Source organism: Buteo buteo, chromosome 17 (genome assembly GCF_964188355.1).
Source record: "Buteo buteo chromosome 17, bButBut1.hap1.1, whole genome shotgun sequence".
Lineage (NCBI taxonomy): Eukaryota > Metazoa > Chordata > Aves > Accipitriformes > Accipitridae > Buteo > Buteo buteo.
The window spans coordinates 19738043-19758300 of NC_134187.1; the positions used below are offsets into that span (position 1 = coordinate 19738043).

Genomic DNA, 20258 nt, shown 5'->3' on the forward strand with positions numbered 1-20258 from the left:
GTACTTTACATGGATATGAAACAACCAGCTAAGGAAAAAAAATAAAAATCTTAACTTTATGGAAACTGCATAGCGATATTCCCAACTTTCACCATTTTTTTATCCAGATGTTAATGAAAATATTCCTTGTAAGTGGACCTTTGCATGAAAAGATATATTCACTGAACATATTTGGTCAGGAATTCACTCATAAAGAAAGTAAAATTGGTGGTTGGTAACAGAGCATTTATTATACGTCATTCTGGCCTACTGTGTATGTAAAAAGCATACACCTTTTTAATTTATATCATCTAGCATGAGATTTTAATGTTTCTACCTCTGAAATACCTTTTACCTCTAAAACTGTTGCCAATCAGGAATAAATTTTCCACATTAAGAATTTCAGAATAAACAGCAATGTTTGCAAGGAAAAAAACACCACCCCAAAACCTTACTCTTATCATAAAAAGAAACAGAGTTCTGCAAACAATACTGAGAGATAGTTATATTGCATACTCAAGAACAACCAACAGCTAATGATTGGAAGTTTTGAAAACTGAAGAACACCCTGACTTCTAGGTGAATGGCTGCAATTTTATCAACCCCCCCCCCCTAATAAGACAAGTTTTTAAAAAAATCTGCTACAGGTAGCAAAAATTCTTAAAGCTGCAGATTGCCTCCTATCTTCTCTGCTTTGATCCTAAAAGCCTTAACACTGCTCTTCTGGAGCTTAAGAGCACACCCAAAGCAAAAAACAGTATCAATGGCAGCACTGTATTTAAGGTACAAGATGGTCTGCAGCATAGAAGAACATCTTGCATGGACAAAGCTACCAGGCCAAATAGAAAAACCTTTCCCATACATCAAAACTCCTCTTCTGGAAGAGGGAAAGGAAGTCTGGAAAAAGGCCTTTCCTACGTAGACACTGATGGGGATAATAATTCTTACTAAGATTTTTTTTCTCCCTCCAAACTCTCAAATTAAGCAAAACATTGAGATGAATAGAAAAATATGTCTCCAGGATGGAGATCACAATCTGTTTTTTCAGGTTTAGTTTCCAAAATGACCTCTGATTTCCTTTAACAACGCTTGCGGAGACCACCTAGAGTTTTCCTAACATGACAAAAAAGTCTCATTTGGAGCTTTACATGTAACATAACACAACTAAATTAGAAGATGTTGAATACTAAATACAGACCGTCCTAACACTTACAATTCCTCACTGCTTTTCCTGAGTACTTTTTCATCCATTTTTTCAAAAATGGAATAAGCCTAAAATGTTTCGACATTTCAACATATTAAGTAAGGCTTGGTCATGTATAGTAATGAGTTTCACACAGGAACACAATGGTTCAAAGATCAAGGCTGCTAGATGCAACTATTTCCAGGTCCAAAATATTTCCACTAAGGAAAGGATTTTAACTTAGAGAAAGTTAAGCTTTCATTAAGAAGTAATTTAGTTTAGTTTTCCTGCACTGAAATAAAAAACTAAAGCAGCTGAAATTATCACATCAGCTTTGCTTGCCATTTACAACAACTGGTATGTCTTACCTTTTGTAAAACACTAAGGTGAAAACATAAATAATACATATGCAGATAAACAAAAAAGTGATTAAAATCAGTTTTGCAACAATTTACGTTACATGAAAATTAACAGCTGATAAATTCATGGCAACTTAAAATTACCTTTTTTCTAACTTTTGCATATAAAAAAAAGTTTACTATGTCATTTAAAACCAAATACTTAAACCTCAGTGTCATTCCCAGTAAAAACTACTGTTCTTTGGCTCGTCATTTTGCAGGATCACGAATAGACTGATATGTAGATTTTTTTTTTTAGTTTCTCCTCACAGTCAGTAGCTTCCAATCACCTTGAGGGAAGCATGGTATTTAGTATATATTGAATTATGAAGATTGTTACTTACAATTAGCTGTTTCAAGCCTACAAATGACTGTTCTACAGAGCTGGCGTTTAAAACTTGTCTCTTCACTGCAGCTTGCTCCCCCAAGAAGCGAAGCATTAAGTCTTTTACTGCATCTCCCTTAGTGTTCATGGAACAGAAAAAGAAGAAACACAACAAGACACTTTAAAACATTATTTTAGCAAAATGAAATGTTGAATTAGAGCTGAGCAACATAGTTCTTTCCCCTTGAGAAATGCTTATTTTCCAGTACCTTTTATGTGAAATGAATATAAATGCATATATATTTACAGCATTTTAATGAAAGCTTCTAGATTTACTCCACATTATTTGCTTTATTCTTTTTTTTTTCAATGTTTAGGTTTCAGTTCACATAGAAACATTCAGGCTTATTTGCTTCTCATATTAATATCCTTCAAAGATCTTACAAATTACTCCTCAAAGATTTTAGAAAATAATCCTCAAACATCTGACAAAGCACAGTAAGTTTTACAGGTTTTCATAATGGATATTAATGTTGAAAGGTGCAATCTACTGATTGAAGATAAACCTGCACGTGATCTGCTAGCCTTAAGTATCCACAGAAAATAAACTTTGAGAGCTCATAAAACCAAGTAAATAGCAACCCTTCAACCAGTATTCTTAATTTCAAAAGGATTAACTGCAGGAAACAGTCAGAGAAATTGGGTTATCGGAGCTCAGTAATTTGAAGACTTGTGAATAGGTGAGACATAGACATTTGAACGTGGAAGTCAGACAAGATTAATTCTACATTTTACCACATGGAGAAGCTAAGAGAAGGAGTGTTCAAATCCAGCTTCTATTTCCAGCTTTGCTAGGAATAAACTGAATATGCACCCTCTGTGCCTCAATTTCCCCTTCTAATCTTTGTTCAACTATCAATTTCTGTGCCTTCCTATCTGTTGGCTGACATCCTTGTGGTTCTGTGTACTATGGATTTTCAACAGGTAATCAAGAAATTCAAGATTAACGTCAAGGAGCTACTGAAAAACTGTGGACTACACACTGGCAGATGTTGAAAACCATGCTAATACTGTCTGCACACTCTTCGGGTACCATGTCTGCCAAGACAGACTGTAGGACAGGGTGTGTGGGGGGGTCCTAGTCTTGCTGGGACTGTACACATTACTGTATACAAGAGAGTGCCCTATGGTGTCAGGAGTCACCACGTGCCAAAAGCAGGTAACAGAAATTACTTCTGTAAGATTTTTGCCAATCTTATGTTTTTATGCATTTTTAATCTAGAAGAGGAAACATCTGAAAATAAGGAAAATTATCAGCAATATATTAACAATCTACTCATATTTTTGTTTTTGAACAGGAAGCAATTCAGCCAGAGTAAAGATCAGTCTAGTTCACCATGCCATTGGTGAATAGCAGATGTTCACAGGAACAGTGTAAGAAACAGGATAAGGTCATACTGGTCTTTCCCAACTTAAAGCAGCCAGAACTTTATGGTCCACCTGTGCCAGGGGACATATTTGCCCACCATTTTTAAACACCCACTGATAGACATACCTCCCATGACATTTGTCCTGCTCATTTTTCGGTCTGTTTTTCTGACCAAAAGTACATCCAAGGGCAATGAATTCTACAACTTAAAAACAGTTACATGGTCTGCAGAACAGTAACTTCTTTTGTTATGCTTATTACCCAACAGTTCCTTTGCCATAAAAAACAGCAAATCATAATCCCCTATTCACCTTAATTCTTTTATGAATTTTAGGTCATTATTGCTTTTGTAAACCAAAAGGTCCTCTTCCTTTTAGCTACCACTCACAGAGAGAGAACCTCTGCACTCCTCACCATTGCTCCTCTCTCTGCAATGTTTTAATTCCATTGTATCTTTTCAGATCTGTGGTAACTAGAACAGCATGCAGTATTTAAGATGGTAAAGCAGAAAGTGACCATGCAAAAATATAAGCAAACAAAGGAATATTTGCAAAAATCCCTCTAAAGGAACATGAAAACACTGACTTGAAGAACTGAGGTAGGAAGCTGTTAGCACAGAGAGCAGGAAGCAAGCCACAAAGCCTTTTGACTAAAAAAAGGTGAGCTGCATAAAATACAGTAAAGTGTAGCTATGATAAAGATAATTGATACTAAATGTTTGTACTTTCCCCATGGACAGTGATGGGAAATATGTATTGTGTTTTCTGTCTAGTTTCTTGAGGAATGAGACTGCAACTACTGTTTCACTACACGGAAAATTTTTACCTCTAATGCTGTCACATATCCTATGAATAAACAAGAATTCCATCTTTCAGACAGAAAAGTCTGAAGGATTAAGAAAAGACAGTGTGTGCAGATTTACATAAATGCAAAAGAATTGTTAATCCCTCCAACAGGACTTTGGAGGGGGAAACATTACAAATGAATGCAATGAAACAAAGAACATAATGGCAGCAGACAGTAACTGATGAGGAAAGAGCATAAAAAGCAGTACTCCAATTTGTTCCCACACTTAGAGAGCACAGGTACAGATAATCTGTAGCATACACAATCCAAGATAGTTTAAAAAATAATGTTTCTTGAATGATCAGCAAAAAGTAGCACATAGCTGAAATTCAGAACATTTAGTATTTTTCTTGGTGTGATTTATCTACTTAACACTTGTAATAAGAACACTTTCTGAGTGAGCAGGGCAAAAAAAATGTATCAAGCTCTTCAATACATGTCATACAAAATTTCAGTCCTTCCCTGGAGCACACTAACAATTCACTGTAAATGCACTTTTCAAATAACTTCTTTGCCAACTGCATGCAGCCCGGTTTAACATCTTGCATTAACATTTAGCATTAGCAAAGTATTCATACCAAAGCTTTAATAACCATTGTTGGGAGCTGATTTAACATTGAAAACATGCCTCCCACAATGTTTCAGTTGACACTTCAAGTACTCTACAATTATAGTTTCAGTTAAATACACAATTTGCAGTACTAGAAGTGTATGGAACAATGACACCAAACTAGTGGATGTCAGGTCAGTCAAGGCATGCACTCAGGTCACTGAAAAGCAGTAACTGGAAGTGAGGGAAGTTGTATAAACATAAAGCACTTCAAAACTTGTCCCTGCTGACATGCCTGTGTGACTGCTTATAAATTATACTCAACAAAGAAAGCAGCAGGAATGCCCTTTAATCCCACCGATAATTTTACATCAGGTCTTACTGTAGAAATACAACACATGGACATTGCCATAATGTCTTCATTTAAATTATGTACTAAATGGTAGATCTGCATATATGCACATGCCCAGATTCAGGGACACAGCACAAACAAGCTTTAATCCTTGACTGGACTGAGGAAGGTGTGAGATAACTATTGTAAAAAAGGAGGCCTGCAATAAGGAGGTCCTCATCCTTGGGGCCTGTGGAAAGGATCACTCCTTCTGTCCATCCCATTAGCTGTCAGGAGAGAAATACTACACAGTCATCAAGGTCTAACGGATTTTGGGGGAAGGTGGGAAGGATCCTTCCTTTTTTTTTTTTTGGAAGGAGCGGAGAAGGAGTAGCTTGCTATTACAGTGTTTTCTTTCGCGCTAATTATTGGGCTCTGTGATGAGAAACAAATGTTTTAAGATAAACCTAACCCAAGAAGTAGCAGCAGCATGGCGCATGTCTAAATCTGGTATCATTTGTTGAAACCTAAGATTTGTCAGTTAATTCAGCTACAAATCTGGACCTGATTCACTCCAGAAACTTTTCTGATAGTTCCTGCAGATTGGGAAATCACTGCAGATTGTTCTCTGCTTGTATTTGACTATTGACTGATAATCTTTGTTATGTTACACCTAAGGATTAAAGTATCCAGACCCTTAACACCCTCTCTCTAGTCAAAAATTCTAATACCCAGAGACCTAGATATGAAAGAGTAGGATTAGCCTATTTCAATGAAAAAATCCCATTACAATAGTTAGCCTTGGCTGAGCCATGAGGATAAAATTACTTCATGAGAAATACTGAATAGATCCGAGTGAAACTTCTCAAATTCTGAAAAAAACACTTTATGCCTTCTCACCAGTTGGGAACTCTGATAGAAGAGAAAGAAATGAGTTTCCATTATTGGTTTTTCCTTCCTGATCTCATCTGGAGTTTTCGCTTTAATTTGGGGGTTATCCCTTCCCAGTAGCTTGCTCCAGCACTCAATCTTTCTTGTAGGTTATACCTTTCCACTGCTTAGGGAAGATACAAATGATGTGATTTCAGTCAATGTTAACACTATTGAGAGCACTGTGAACATCGGTGAAAAATGTTATCTCCCACTTGGTTGCAACAGCGAATTCCACAAGCAAAGCTGTCTGCTTTCAGACTTCGTCGTACAGCATAGTGATTTCATATATATTCCAAATGCGAGCATTATCTCGCTAACTAGGAGGACCAGAAACAGACTACTTAAAAATACAACCAGCTTAGGATTCTATGGAAACTGTCAACACTGGTTTTCAAGGTACCCAACAAATTTCACTATGAATAAATCAGATCTGGTTTTAGCCCCTTCATGTATGAGTAGGCAGCAACATTACATTTTCTAAGACTTGAAGTAATACACACGAGGTGACCATCAGCAACAATATGAAGCACTATGATATACAGATTACTGGACAACTCTTGTACAGTATTTCTAAAATATAAACATACACTAAGATACAATAATAGACTCTTACCTGGATGTTATCAAATTTTAATCCAGGCATGGTGAGATTCTCTTTATCTACGAACACAGTGCTGTATTGTTGTGTGGCCACTGAAATTAGAACACTTCTGGTTTCTTCACTAGGAAGCCAAGCATCATTTCTTCTATCGAGTTCACTCATATTTAAGGCTGTGGCAAATGGGTCATCACTCCCAGCAAAAACAGCTTGGATTTGTGAGAACGGCTTGGGGGATTGAATTATTTCTAGGGATGATGGAGAATCACCTGCTTCAGGTCTCCCATTTTGCACAGAGAAAGTAGGGTTAGATGAAGCACAAGAACTGTCTCCACCATTAGAAAGAGAGGACATTTGTTCTGGAACTGAAGAGCTTGCATTGGGATTACTAACAGAAATAAAACTGGATGTGGTAAATGAATCAAAAAAATCAGAAGCTAAAGTATTAGTGTTAACGGTATCGCCAAAGAACTTGCTTAGACTAGGACTTGGCTGAACCACCTGTGGGTTAGACTTCACTGGAGTCTCAATTATACTACTAAAACTGGGAGATTTTACCATCTGAGGCTCAAAACCGTCAGGTAGGAACAACTGTGGCTGGGTATTAATGTTGTTTGCTTGGCTGAAGATGGTACACACAGGAATAGGCTCAGCCTCAGAAGATGGTTTCCTGGTATCGGGTGATGAAATCTGGTCCTCGGGTTTGCTTTCATCAATATTATTTGGTTTTGTTTCAACAGGGACATTGTTTCCCAACTTTGGTTTTTCCTTCGCGGCTTCCTGAATTGATTCTTCCTTTAAAGATGCCTGATCATCTGTTCCAATCTCAGAAATGTCTTTGGGTGTTTCTTCATGTTCGGTTTCACTCTCGTTACTTAAAAACTCTTCTTTATCCACTTCCGCCTGTGTTTTCTGATTATCTTTAGCTTCCATTTGTTCTACAATTTCCTGGAGACAGCCAAGTTCACCTGTGTCATCTTCACTGTTGTTTGGAGAATCTGAAATAATGACACTCTCCATCATCTGTTCGTTAAGTTTATCTACGAAATTGTTTGAATCTTCCGATACAGTTTCATTCCCTTCAGACTCAAACTCATCTCCACCAAGATCAATGGTTTCCTCGTGAAAGAGAATTTCCTCCTGAGTTTTCTGTTGAACTATGTCTCTGCTGTCATCTTCATCCGAGGCAGTCTTTGCATCCTTAGCATTACTTTCAATATTCTCCATGGTAGCTGAAGGTAGAAAAATCCCCACCAAAACAAGTATTAGTTTTATTACTCAGGTATTGCTCAGCTGCCACCCTGAAACCCCTAAGCATCATACAAAGACTGAAACTCTTGCTTTAAAAATATAGTCGTTTCGCTATTTGACATCTCACATTCAACATCAACCTGCGTAGTAAATTAATTCTGATAAAGGTTTTGTCCTTCTTTGCAAGTCGCAAAAACACGGGACTGAAGAGCAAATGCCTCTCACCAAACACAGACAAAACCACACTGGCTTTCCTGCTCGCAAAGACTTCTTCCTCGGTCCCCATGTAAGAAGAGGAAAGAGTGGCTCCACGCCTGCCACCAGCGCAGGCTGCCCAGCCCAGGGCCGGCCGTGCAGGGTAGGGGGCGGCAGCGCTGCTTCCAGACCCCCGTCCCGCGGCCCCGGCCGTCCCGCGGCCCCGGCCGTCCCGCGGCCCCGGCCGTCCCGCGGCCCCGGCCGTCCCGCGGCCCCGGCCGTCCCGCGGCGCCGGCCGCCCCCCGCCCCGCGCTCCAGCGACCGGCCCTGCCTCCAGCACCACCGCGGGGTCCCCCCGGCCATGACCGCCCCACAGCCTCCGCCTAGCGCGGGCCGGGGCGGGGGTGGGGGGGGGGGGTGGGGAGAGCGGCGCCGCTTTCCCTCAGGCCCTGGGGGAGACCCAGCCGCCCTCCCTCAGGGCCGGGGGGCGAGGCCGCCGCCCTCCCTCAGGGCCGCGTCCCCAAGGCCGCCTCTCGGCACCCACCCGGGCGCCCCGCAGCCGGCACAAGAGCCACGCAGGCCGCGCCGCCGCCGCCGCCCCCCGCCTCCCCTCACCTCCGCGCCGCGGCGGCGACACCCCTGCTCCGCCACCGCGCCTGCGCCGCGGCTCGGGGCGGGCGGGAGTGCGCATGCGCGAGCTCACCTCCCGGAAGCGGCGAGTGACGGGCAGCGCTGAGGGCCAGAAAGGCCGGCGGACAGCGGGGTGTGTCGCGTTGTGGGGCCGCGATGGAGGACGATGCGCCTGTGATTTACGGGCTGGAGTTCCAGGTGGGCACCGGGGGAGACGGGAGGAGAGCTAGCAGGTGGCGGTCCTACCTCCGGGAAGGTGGTGGCTGCGGGGCTGGGGGTGTGTGTGTCTGTGTGTGTCTGTGTGTGTCTGTGTGTGTCTGTGTGTGTCTGTGTGTGTCTGTGTGTGTCTGTGTGTGTCTGTGTGTGTGTGTCGTGCTCGTGCGGAGGCCGGCGTCCCCACCACTGGCTGAGCAGAGGGCAGGAGTTGGTCTCTGCTCCAAAACTTGCTGTTTGCAGGGTAGGTGCGGCAGGGTGGGTGTAGGGGCCGAGGGCAGGGCCTGTTTCCCCTCACAGTCGTCCACAGCCTGGCTGGTAGGGCTCCTGCTCTGTCACCAGTGTCTGGTCCACCTCTGGAGAAGTCTTGGGTAGGCTCTGGGGTGGTAGGAAAATACCGGCAGTCTCAAAGAGAGTTTAGTGCTTGTTTCTTCCTCTTCAGAAATTAAAAAAAAAGAATAAAAATGCTTTTGTGAGGAGAGGGCATGAAACCGTTTTCTGAAGTTGAAAATTGCAGTTGGTTATACCCAACTGTAAAGCTACTTGATGTTTGTGGGATGTCCTGCTGTGCGTTCCACGTCTGCGCACTTGTCCCATAGGACAAATCTGTCCATCATGTTGGTGTTTATGGCTATAAGGAAATGGGACTGGATAACTTAGGAACTTACTGATCATGTTCATGGAGGAGCACAGGTCTCACCTTTAATAAAGTTTCTGCAAGTTCTGGGAAAACAAACAGCTGGGTAGCTGGATGGGTGAGAGGGACTCTAATTCATGATTCTTTCCCACAATAAGGGTTTTACTCAGCTGTTACATGTTCTCCTTGGTAACAGCTGGCTTATCATTGTTGCCATTATAGCAGTAATAGGAGGCGCTGTGTTTCTTCTGCAGCTCACAGAGCAGTGTTTTCATTCTACAGTAAATGTAGTAATATAAATATGAACATGTGTACTGGTTTTTTTTAGGCACCTTTACCAAAGTGCTCTTGGAAAGTAATATGTGAAGGTTCTTTGTTACAGGTTTGGGTGTCCTGGCTACTGAGTTGTGTGCTCTGTAATCCTGATTATACCAGCAGATCTCCTTAGCAAATTGTGTATTTGTTTGGTTTTTCCTCTTGTATAGGAGCTAGTGTGTAATATTCACCTGTACTAACTGTTGAATCTACTGAAGTCTGGTAATACGCTGTCATTTTGTGATTGGCTAGAGATGGCTGTCACTTGTACTTCAAAATTAATAAAATTTGAACTATACTTAAATCTCTTTTGCAGAATAGAATATATATATCCTGTACTTAATAAAATTCATAGCTTCTTTCTGGTAGGTCATATATAATAAGTCTTACATAAATTTTTGAAAGCTATCCAGTGTGTTGTCTGGGACCTCCATGGACCTATGCCCTGCACCGCCCCAAATCATACATCTCCTATGGACCTCTTCTGCAAAGTATGTAACAAGGCTGTCTGGTGGGAGGATAAAGCAAAAGGACTAAGAAAGTGGCTGTAATCAAAGGGAATTACAGTTAATCCAGATCATTTAGAGAGAAGTGGGGGAAAAAAAAGATGGTTTATGTATAAGTTGGAAGAGGAGCGTAGAGATGAAGGTTCTATTTCTGATCTCCATTAATTGCCAGTGTGGCTTTAAAACAAATTTCATCTCTGTGCTTTCTGAAAAAGGCTCTGATGGAGAGACTTAAACCTAAAACTGGTCTGGTTTATCCAACTTGCATCCTCAGGTCTAATAAGAAAGTTTACTATTCTTTTTAAGCCTGGATTCTTATGTGTCACTAGACAGTAATGGCTAGCAGCAGCATCACAACTACTGCTTCCTTCCAGTGTGTGTCAGAAGCACTGTGACTGAAAGCATCTCTTCAGATGAATTCTTCAGCCCAATTTTGTTGTTGTTTCTTATGTTTGGGGTTTTTTTTATTATTTCCAGTCTTTAATTCAGCTCTATGACAAGCTTATTCAAAGTTCAGATTTGAAATTATAGAGTATTTAAAAAGAGGAAGGGATCTTCTTACTCTTGTTACAAATAAAAATTTTATGTCGTAAAACCATGACATCTAGAAGCTACATGAGGGGTTGCAGACTAAGAAGCTACATGTGGCTCCAGCAGCCAATAAGAATCTGTCTTTGACCACTACTGGAGAAAATGTAGTTGTGCAGATACGCCTTTCACCTGATCCAATGTGGCCAGGTTTGTAAGAACATAGAGCTGATTCCTCCTAGGGTGCTGTCCACCAGCTAACTTAAAATTACTTCTGCACAATTTCTGTTCATTTTTATGTGCAAAATGTGTTTTGATGTATCAGCATAAGTAAGGTAACTTAGAATAATGAACAAATATATATTTCTCTTTTTTGAATTGAGCTTTCATCAAAAAAGGCTTAGTGGAACAGGGAAGTCTTACTTAGAAGAGCCACACCACTCATGGTTCTGACAAATGAGAATGGTAATTAAAGATACAAATCCTGAGCCCTTATACAACTGTGTGTAATTACTTAGCATGTGTAACTACTGTTCAAGAAGATTTGCCAAGTAACAGTGAGAAACAGGTTGGGGATTTTTGTTTTGTTTTGGTTTTTTTCTGGTGTAGACAGGGAAAGCTAAACATCTAACAGCAAAACAAGATCAAAACTAGTGATGAATTCATTTTTCTGCATGATTAGTTAAATTTTTGACTTGATGGTTGCAACTTTCTTTTTTGCTGTTTATAACATTCATATAACCCCCAAAATGTAGTTTCCTGGAGTGGTTTTTTTCCCTCTTCACTCTGTGAGCTACATGAACATTGTACAGACATACAAAATATGTGTGACTCTTAGGGTGTGTGATTCTTTTTGTGACATCTTTTTTTTTTTAAAGACAATATCCCACCATAGTTGCTTTGTTCGTCCAAATGTAGTGAAAATCAGAAAATTACAGAGTGGATGGGGAGTGAAAATGTGAGATGCTGCTTGCATTGAGGACTGAGTGATGTGACTGTGGCTCATGAATACGGGGCAACAGCAGTAGCTGCTGAACATTTCAGTACTGAAAGGTTGTCCTTCTCAAAGGAACCTTGGTAGACTTCACCAATATCCTGAATTATGAGAGTGTAGTAAATGGGGCACCAGGGATATCACTGAGCGCTATTTTTTGTCAGTGAAATTATATGCCTCTCACTTGTCCAGAGTATAGTTGACCTATATTTACTATCTAACCTGGTGTACCTGCTATGTTTACCCTCTGTCGAATAGGCTTTCATTTTCAGGGATTCACAATTTTCCCCATCCTATTCTTTAAGTGTTTAAACAGTGATGTTTTGAGTACGTGTACAAGCACTACTGAATGTCCTGAAATACCGTATTGGCCTTAGTTTAAGGTTGACTGGATGATGCTTATACCCCTGGAAATAAGCTGTGTGCAGGGTTGCTTTCCAGGATAGGTATTTGGTGCAGTTGTAATGCCAACTGTGATTCTTGCGGGGACAGCCTACGTCTTGCTTGTTTAAAAGTGTGCAGAAGCTAGCCAGCATCATGTGGGGAGGGAGGAGGAACATTGCTTGTGCCAGAGAGTGATAATTATGGAGCATGTGTTTGGCACATTTAATGAATTTTGGGGATACCACAATGCTGAGCTGAATTTCAGTATGCCAGATACGCCTACTGCATGTTACATGTCAGAAGTACATAGGCTTGCAAGGGAGAAGCATAATGAGCAGGAGGGAAGGACAGTAGAAAGCCTGCTGGCTGACCACAGGGCCGTACTACACAAGGGCAACTCCAGCTGCACCCTGAGATGTGGTCTGGCTGAAGCAGGCTTAAAAAGAATGCACTAATGCTTTGTCAGAGTTTGTGTACTGCATTGTGGTCCTGCTGTGCTTCTTGAATAAGCAGTACTTGGCCCATATTGTATTTTCAGTTAGCTGTTAACAGGTTTTATGAATCTGAACAGAGACTTGATTTTTAGGACTTTCATGCCTGTTTGCAAGATTAAGGTGAAACTTAATTTCCCTAAAGCCAAATGTGACTTATTATTCCAAGAATCTTAAACCAGTGCAAAATACCAACTGAAATAGATTGGTCACAGGTCTTGCACAATGTGTGTGTGTGTGTATATATATATAATATCAGTATGTATTGAGAATAGCTCAACTGACCTACCTTTGATGGAGTAGAAGGCAGGTGTAGATTTCTTAGAAGGAGGGGGCAAGGGGGACTTTTTAGGAAGATGTATGTCATTCGTGCAGTACCCAGGGAAACATGCTGCCTTTCAGGCTCAGCTGTGTTTCCAGTATGGCAGTGGAGCTTTTATTGGCAGTGGTGTTCTCTTCCATGGGAGAGCTTTCATGCTCTCTTGTGGGATGAGAGAGGATGGCCTAAACAGAATGTAGATAATAATTTTGATACAGCTTTAGAGATGTCTTTGGAGAATTTATTTTGAATATTGAATCAGTTTAAGAAACTGCATGATAATGTCTTAGTGAAATTACTAGTTTTTGTCTTGGTCCTCTTCTAAGATTACTTGCCTCATGAGTGCCAATCCTGTATATTTTAATCCAGGCTGAGTGTCTATTCTATCATTTTCCTACCTGGCTCTCTTTTCAGGACCCTTCTTGAGAGCAGCATATCAGTTGGGAGGACTTCTTGTGGAACTACAATGTAACATACTGTTAGGTTTAAAGTTTTACCAGGGGCAGAAAAAAGTAGATAAGTGGCAAAACTCTCTTAACTAATCCCCAAGGATCTTCATAATGCATGAAGTGGATCAGGTGGAAACTATTTCTTCTAGGACCCTTAAGCAATTAGCAGAATCTTGCTAATATTAGGTATTGTACAGACTAATGACAATATGAAGATAAGTTATGTGAACTTGAAGGAACTATTCAAAGATGATTGTTACCATTGTGGTTCATGATAAACGAACAGGATTTCTAAGGATGATTGTGCTATGTAAGGCTTTGTGTGAGGGTTGCTTTTGTTGCCATGATGGTTTACAGAATCTGTCAGTCTTTGGAATAGGGTCAGCGCACTAAATACATCAGTGGTGGGAATTCTTGTGCTGTGAAAGACTTGGAGAAAGCAGCTGTCTGAGAGCACTGAAGGTCACCTGGGCATGTGTGCTGCCAGTTTCTTCACTGATAGAGTCACTGCAGCTTATTACAGTCAATGATAAGAGGGTCTCCTGCTGTGGTGGGAGAAACAAGGCTGTCCTACCTAAGTAAAAATCAAAGTGTACCTACTTGAAAATTGAAATTATGCCAGAAGGCAAAAATAATTTTCATGACACTAGCAGCCTGAGGCTTCTCTGACGGGGGCAGGGAACCTGTATTTTACCTCCAGAATGAGGCATCAGTGAAGCCAGCCCTTACACACACACACCACCCCCCCCCCCCCAGTAGCAGTATACTATTTCTGGTTTACAGCATAAGCAGATGGTCAAATAACTTTAAATTCAGATTTGGGGACTGCAAGCCAAATACTGTATCCTTTACATTTTGTACTGCAAGTTCACTGCATGTTAGTACAGATTGATTGTATGAATTTCAAATGATACCTGGGTTGCAGAAATTCTTTTGATTGCGTTAAATGTAATACAAATATTCAGATGTTGGGGTCAGCATATGTTTTCTTGTTTGCTGATACCAGTGCAATGCATCAGCAAGACAAAATGCTTATTGAAGAAGTACTGATCCGTTTTTCTTTGCCTATTAATGCCCTAAATAGTAACAGTCTAATTAAAAAAGTAACTTTTATTTGGCTGGTATTTCAGAAGAGGTGGAGAAGGGAAAGTTTCAGGGGAACTTATGAATAAAGTGTAGAGTTTTAGTGCATTACAGTTCCATAATGGACTTACTTTAAACCAACCTTCTTTATGTTTTTGAGGCTTGTCATTGTGTTCCTCTGGATCATCTCTTGCTGTTGTCAAGGTCCCTTCTCTCTGCAGTCTCTGGTCTTTTTCTGTCTCTCAGAGGGTTTTATTATTCTGCAGGTAGTCTAAATTGTCAGGGTAGGGTAGAAGGTGGTCTTTGTCCAACATCACACTGTGCTTAGCGTAGGCATGAATGTGATGCCCAGTCTCCAGTTAGTCTTTGCATACTGGCACAATGATTGCTGTTTCTTCTGCTTTATCTTTATACTGCTGTTCATCACACTTGTATTCTAGCTTTTTGCGTGCCCATTGCGTAAATAAATGTCTATTTTTTCAGTTGATTTGCAGTTAAGTTTTTGTTGTCCTTTTCCTTTAGGTGTGATGCATTTCAGGACCTGTTTCTAAGACAAGGGAGCAACTAGCTTATGTGGTGTCAAAGCTGTGTTTTAATTCAGTGTGAGCTTGTTATTGTTTAGACCATAATTACTACGTAAGCAGTAGGATCTGTTAAGCATGTGTGCCTGACAGGAATAACTATTGAGGGACTGGGTTTCTCCTGATGAGTATATCTAGGGGTTTTTTTGGATAGGAGTATGACGTCTGCTCAAGCCTGCCTTTGATTCTTACAGTTTGTGGCAGGGTTTTTTTTTCCCTCGGGTTGCCTTGTCCCTGATGTGTAGCTGCACTTGTTTCCCCATCACCGGGTAAAAAAGTTTGGTCATGTTCCTTGTTATTTTTCTTTCTTGTCTTATGGAAACCAGACTGTATTTGGTTACCTAACCTGTGAACTTCTGAGAACACCCTACTAGCTTCCTGTGAGTCAGGATTTGTTTGGTGGTTGGGGTTTGTTTTTTGTGTTTTTTTTTTGGGGGGGGGGTGTGGTGTGGTCCCCTTTGCCTACCCTTTGAGGATAAGATACAATTTTGAGGCAAAAATAAATACCCTTACATTTCAGGTTAGTGAAGGAAATTTAAGCCCAGAATGTCTAAACAAAGAAGTGATGCTGTCTAAGAGTGAGTGTGGACACCTGTGCAGCATGTCTCTAATCCATCAATGCACACAGTAAAGAAAGGACTTGTCTTCTGGTAATGGGGTAGGCAATATTTGCTTTCTAGTTATACGTGCACTAGCTACAGTTTCCATGGTAGGAATAGTAGCAGGATAGAAAGTTTTCTGTATCATTCATTAATTACATACTTGCATATGGGGAGGTGGTATGAAATCTTAAATCTGAGATCTTCGATCTCCAGTGGGAAATGCTAACACAGGATTTAGATCATGTGTAAAAGTAATAAATAATTTAAGTTTTTGTTTTCTTTTCTAGTAAAACTTCCTATACTCAGCTTCAGGTGACTCTTTACTACCCCCCACCACTCTCTTTTTCATCTCTGTCCCTCCATGGGATTAGTTTTACTTTCTGCTGTGGTAGAAGTATAGTATGTTCAAAGTTCATGCAGAATTTGTGGTTCTGCTACTAAAAGCATGGCAGCTATACTACCCTGGGAATAGATGATGTGTTGTGAATGCTTTTTTTCATTTTTATTTTTCCATGCATGCATATAGTTATTCCTCTCTAGGTATGTAATTTATGGCTCTATAAAGTACTTCAGGATGCAGTAAATGAAAATGCCAGTTTATGTTTGCTTGACTACATTCTGTCTCCCTGACCCATATTGAACTTCGGTATGACCATTGCTATAGGCTATTCAGTTTTGTATTTCTGTTTAAGTATGAATTCACACCTTGTTTTAGAAAGTTTAAAAAAAAGAGTATTTGAGTTTTAACTGTACTATAGCAGGCCACCATGCATTTTTTAAAAAACAAAACAAACCAAAAAAACAACAAAAAAAACCCCAAACCACAAAAGTTTCTTGAATATGGCATGTGGAACCTAGTATTTCTCATTAATATATTAAATGTATTTAAGTATTTGAGTACATGCAATATTCCTTACGCTGGAGTCCTAAGATATTTTCTTCCTTTTGTCACCTTGAAAGATTCAGTGTGGGTAAGAGTGTCTAGCCCTATGATGTACAGAGTACTAGTCAGGAATGCCTTTGGAGCATGGTGATGCTATTCCCTGCATCTCTGCAACAATTGCTCAGCATCTGTTGTTACCTATATAAATTTTTTTTCCCTGAAAATGCAGGGATGAATTGATAATTGTTGCATTTCTTTGGTTTTCTGTTTTGTGATTATGTGCAACCCCTAATTTAGTGGAATAAATGAGAACTGGGGAAGCTACAGATTATTATGCGGAATAAATACATAGACTTTGAAAAGCCTCTAAGGAGGGGTGGTTCTTTCAGATTCCTTGGCAGACTTGTATGGCACTGAGAAGTCTTTGCTGTTTGCTTTCCAAAGGCAGGATTTCCTCTGTGTTAGCTGAGCGGAATTTTGACTGCATATTATAAACTTCCTTCTAGACTGTTAAAATATTTGGTTAGAGCATCAATCACAATCGAGTTGCCTCTGTATCACCCCTGTTCTATAAAAATTACCTGCTTTAAAATATGCACGTGTCCTCATAGAACTGTTGGTGAATATGGAATTTGGACGTGTAACCAAATGGTTCTTTGGGGTTCATGATGTTTTAATCTTTGCTTGCTAATAATTTTTTACTAGTCTTAGGCCCTCTTTAAAATAAAATTATCTAATTACATATGTTATTGTATTGTCTAGAAGCATTGGTTAGGTGGGGCTTTGCTGTGACAGTGTGTGGAAGGATGACTTGTTTTCTCCCTGTTCGCATCTCAGATGTGTGTTCTGGGTATTTTCTGTGTATCACGGCAATTTTCATAGTAAATAATACTTTAATATCTTGGGTAGTAAATGCTTTTGGGGGCTATATGCAGTTTAGTGTCCTGTGGATGCTGACTTTTTATAAAAATAATAACTTCTATTGGTTTAGATTAATCAATATCCGTTATATTCATATATATGCCTTTGTTTATTTGCCATCTAGTAGCTGCAGTCATGAACAAGGATGCTTTTGTGAAATATATTTCCAACCTGCTCTGGTAGATTACGGTACAAGATGACAAACTTAAGGCACTCATCTTGATCTTGACAGCACTCCAAATTCAGTTATGTTGTTCATCACAAGGGTTACTCAGTGTCTTCATCATCTGTTGAAATAACTTCTGTTTCTCTAAAAGTAACTCAGAAGTAGACAAAATTGGACATATCTTTGTGCAGGAGACAACTGGAAGTCCATTGTACTGTTATTTCTATTATGAATCAGATATTCCTGATTTATGAACGCTTAATGAGTTTGAACCTTGTATTCTTTGGATGCTGTAGGGTTTTATGACATAGAATAAACAATAGTGTGTTTCTTGTTGTGAAATGTGTTTAAATATTTTTCTCAGGCCTTTTTTTTTTTTTTTTTTTTCCCCTGCAAAAATGGGAAATAATTTAAAAATATTTTAAAGAAGACATAGGGAGGCTGATGACGTAAATGTTACCATGTATTGACATAATTTTACTTTTGCCATTTTGTGTCTAATCTGATGCATTTTTGAAAGCAGCGTGGTAAGACCTACTCAAAAGGCCTTAAAAGGGGTGAAAACCCCCTTTTATTTCTTTATTTTATTGATGATCGTGGAGGTCTCTTCTTCTGTTTGACTTGTAGAAACAACAGAAGCTTGCTTGATTGAAAGAGATACATAGCTCTTGGCTTATTTCTAGTGTTTTCTTCAAAATAGTTGAAAGCAGATCTGAAATGAAAAGGAGCTCTTGCCAAATATCTGCAAATGTAAATTATGTTCAAGACAAAATAAAAGCTTTTCTACAATCTTCTTGGTGAACTTTAGTTGTTTCTGTCAATCAGAAACACTGTCTAGGCTTGTTGTAGGTAAGCACTGCATAAACAGGAGAGTATAAACAAATCGGTAGGCATTCACACTGATCTCTGATCTGCATTTGAGTATGTTTTGAACACAAACTACTTGCTGAAACATGCTCTGTAGTGCTTTTTTCTCTATATAAATTTTACACTACTAGCCTATACTTACCAAGCTCATTTGCATTTTTTAAACTTTCTGTGCTGAATCTTAAGCAAAATATTACATTGTCTAAAACACACATTTCAGATGCAAGATAAGAAGTACCTGCTCTGTAGGAGTTCAGAGCTTATTCTGAAAAATGAGTTGGCTCTTATTGTTACTGCCAGACAAGGGCTTGGATTGCTTTACCTTATTTTAAAAAAAATCAGATCTCTTCAAATTGCTGTTCTAGAATTAAATTGTTCTAAATTTATGTATTGTGATGTAATGTATTTCAAATATTCCCTTTCAAGCTTCTAGGCATCGTTCTCATATTAATTTAAAAATAAGTTTCAAACAGGACTATATTGAAGCTAAATGTTCCTGAATCGAGAATGTAATCATTAGCTAGCTGCATGACAGGATGGCAGTAAGAAGGGCCATTCAACAGTTACCTGAATCCTTCTGAAGTATTTGCTTGCAATACAGGATTTAGTGTCTGAAGAGATCTGAACTATTTTATGCCAAACAGGATGTGAATTGCAAAGGTTTTTTTTCCTGTTTTGACAAAAAAAAAAAAAAGATATTGAACAATATAATTAGGGTATCTTTTGCATGGGGAAGTAGTGGATATTCCTCACAGTTTACTTAGAGTTGCAAAAAGTGCCTTTGAGTGTTAGTTTACCTCCCATTTACTCAAAATTAGCTAAGAGACTCTCTACTAATGACTAGTGCAAACTAGCAATTGTGGGTTTAGTTCAAGCTATACTTTATTTCTCAATGTCTTCCATGGCCCTTAACTGTTTGTTTTGCTTCTACCAAGACTGTGGTTGGTGCAAGTTGAAGAAGCAAGGCAGAGAGTCTAGCATTCTCAATAATACAAAAAATTAATAAGATTATAACAAAATTTTGATAGGTAAATAACAAGTTATTTCTCCTATATTCAGACAATTCTTATCTTTAGTGGCCTGAAGTAGAAGAGAAGGGGGTTGGTTTTTAACTTTCTTCTAAACTAGGTAGTTAATGGCAAGAAAAAGAATTCATTTTTATGTAGGCATCTTCAGTCTGAATGAATGGTTTGAAAACTTTTGCGGGAACGGTCTCTTTCTTGGATATTTTATCTAATGTATTTAAGGATTGACCACTGTTCTATAGAGGTTTTTTTGGTTGATAAAGGAGAATTAATTTGGAAGAACTGCTATAATATTGAATATTATCACTGTTACAATGAAGGCCAGATGATGTATTTAGCACGTCTATGTTCCACACACCTCACAAATGTGAGAAACTGCGCAAAAAAAAAAAGTATTAACCAAAATGGACATAAAGAGTGGGAAAGTCTGCAGATTGTAAGAATGTGATGCTTAAAATGATAATTGATACGTAAGCTTCAAGATTTTGTGAAATTAATGGATTGCTTTTCTAATGGCTTTCTTCTTTCCTAGGCACGAGCTTTAACACCTCAGACAGCCGAAACAGATGCAATAAGATTTTTGGTTGGAACACAGTCTCTTAGATATGATAATCAGGTAATTTTTCTGTCAAATGTCAGTTGTAAT

General features: G+C 39.4%; 2 protein-coding genes across 5 annotated transcripts in view; one reads left to right on the plus strand and one right to left on the minus strand.

The window, feature by feature from the left end:
• The window catches only part of TRAPPC12 (trafficking protein particle complex subunit 12), a 56096-nt gene extending 47403 nt beyond the window's left edge, over positions 1 to 8693 (minus strand). For both annotated transcript variants that reach the window (XM_075049209.1, XM_075049208.1), the window contains exons 1-3: positions 8634 to 8693; positions 6588 to 7804; positions 1905 to 2021 (exon numbers count right to left, since the gene is read on the minus strand). In XM_075049209.1, coding sequence (XP_074905310.1) covers positions 1905 to 2021; positions 6588 to 7799 — 1329 coding nt within the window. In that variant the 5' untranslated portion in view covers positions 7800 to 7804; positions 8634 to 8693. The remainder of the gene's footprint in view (positions 1 to 1904; positions 2022 to 6587; positions 7805 to 8633) is intronic.
• Positions 8694 to 8726: 33 nt separating this feature from the next.
• The window catches only part of EIPR1 (EARP complex and GARP complex interacting protein 1), a 97414-nt gene continuing 85882 nt past the window's right edge, over positions 8727 to 20258 (plus strand). For all 3 annotated transcript variants that reach the window (XM_075049212.1, XM_075049210.1, XM_075049211.1), the window contains exons 1-2: positions 8727 to 8846; positions 20145 to 20228. In XM_075049212.1, coding sequence (XP_074905313.1) covers positions 8805 to 8846; positions 20145 to 20228 — 126 coding nt within the window. In that variant the 5' untranslated portion in view covers positions 8727 to 8804. The remainder of the gene's footprint in view (positions 8847 to 20144; positions 20229 to 20258) is intronic.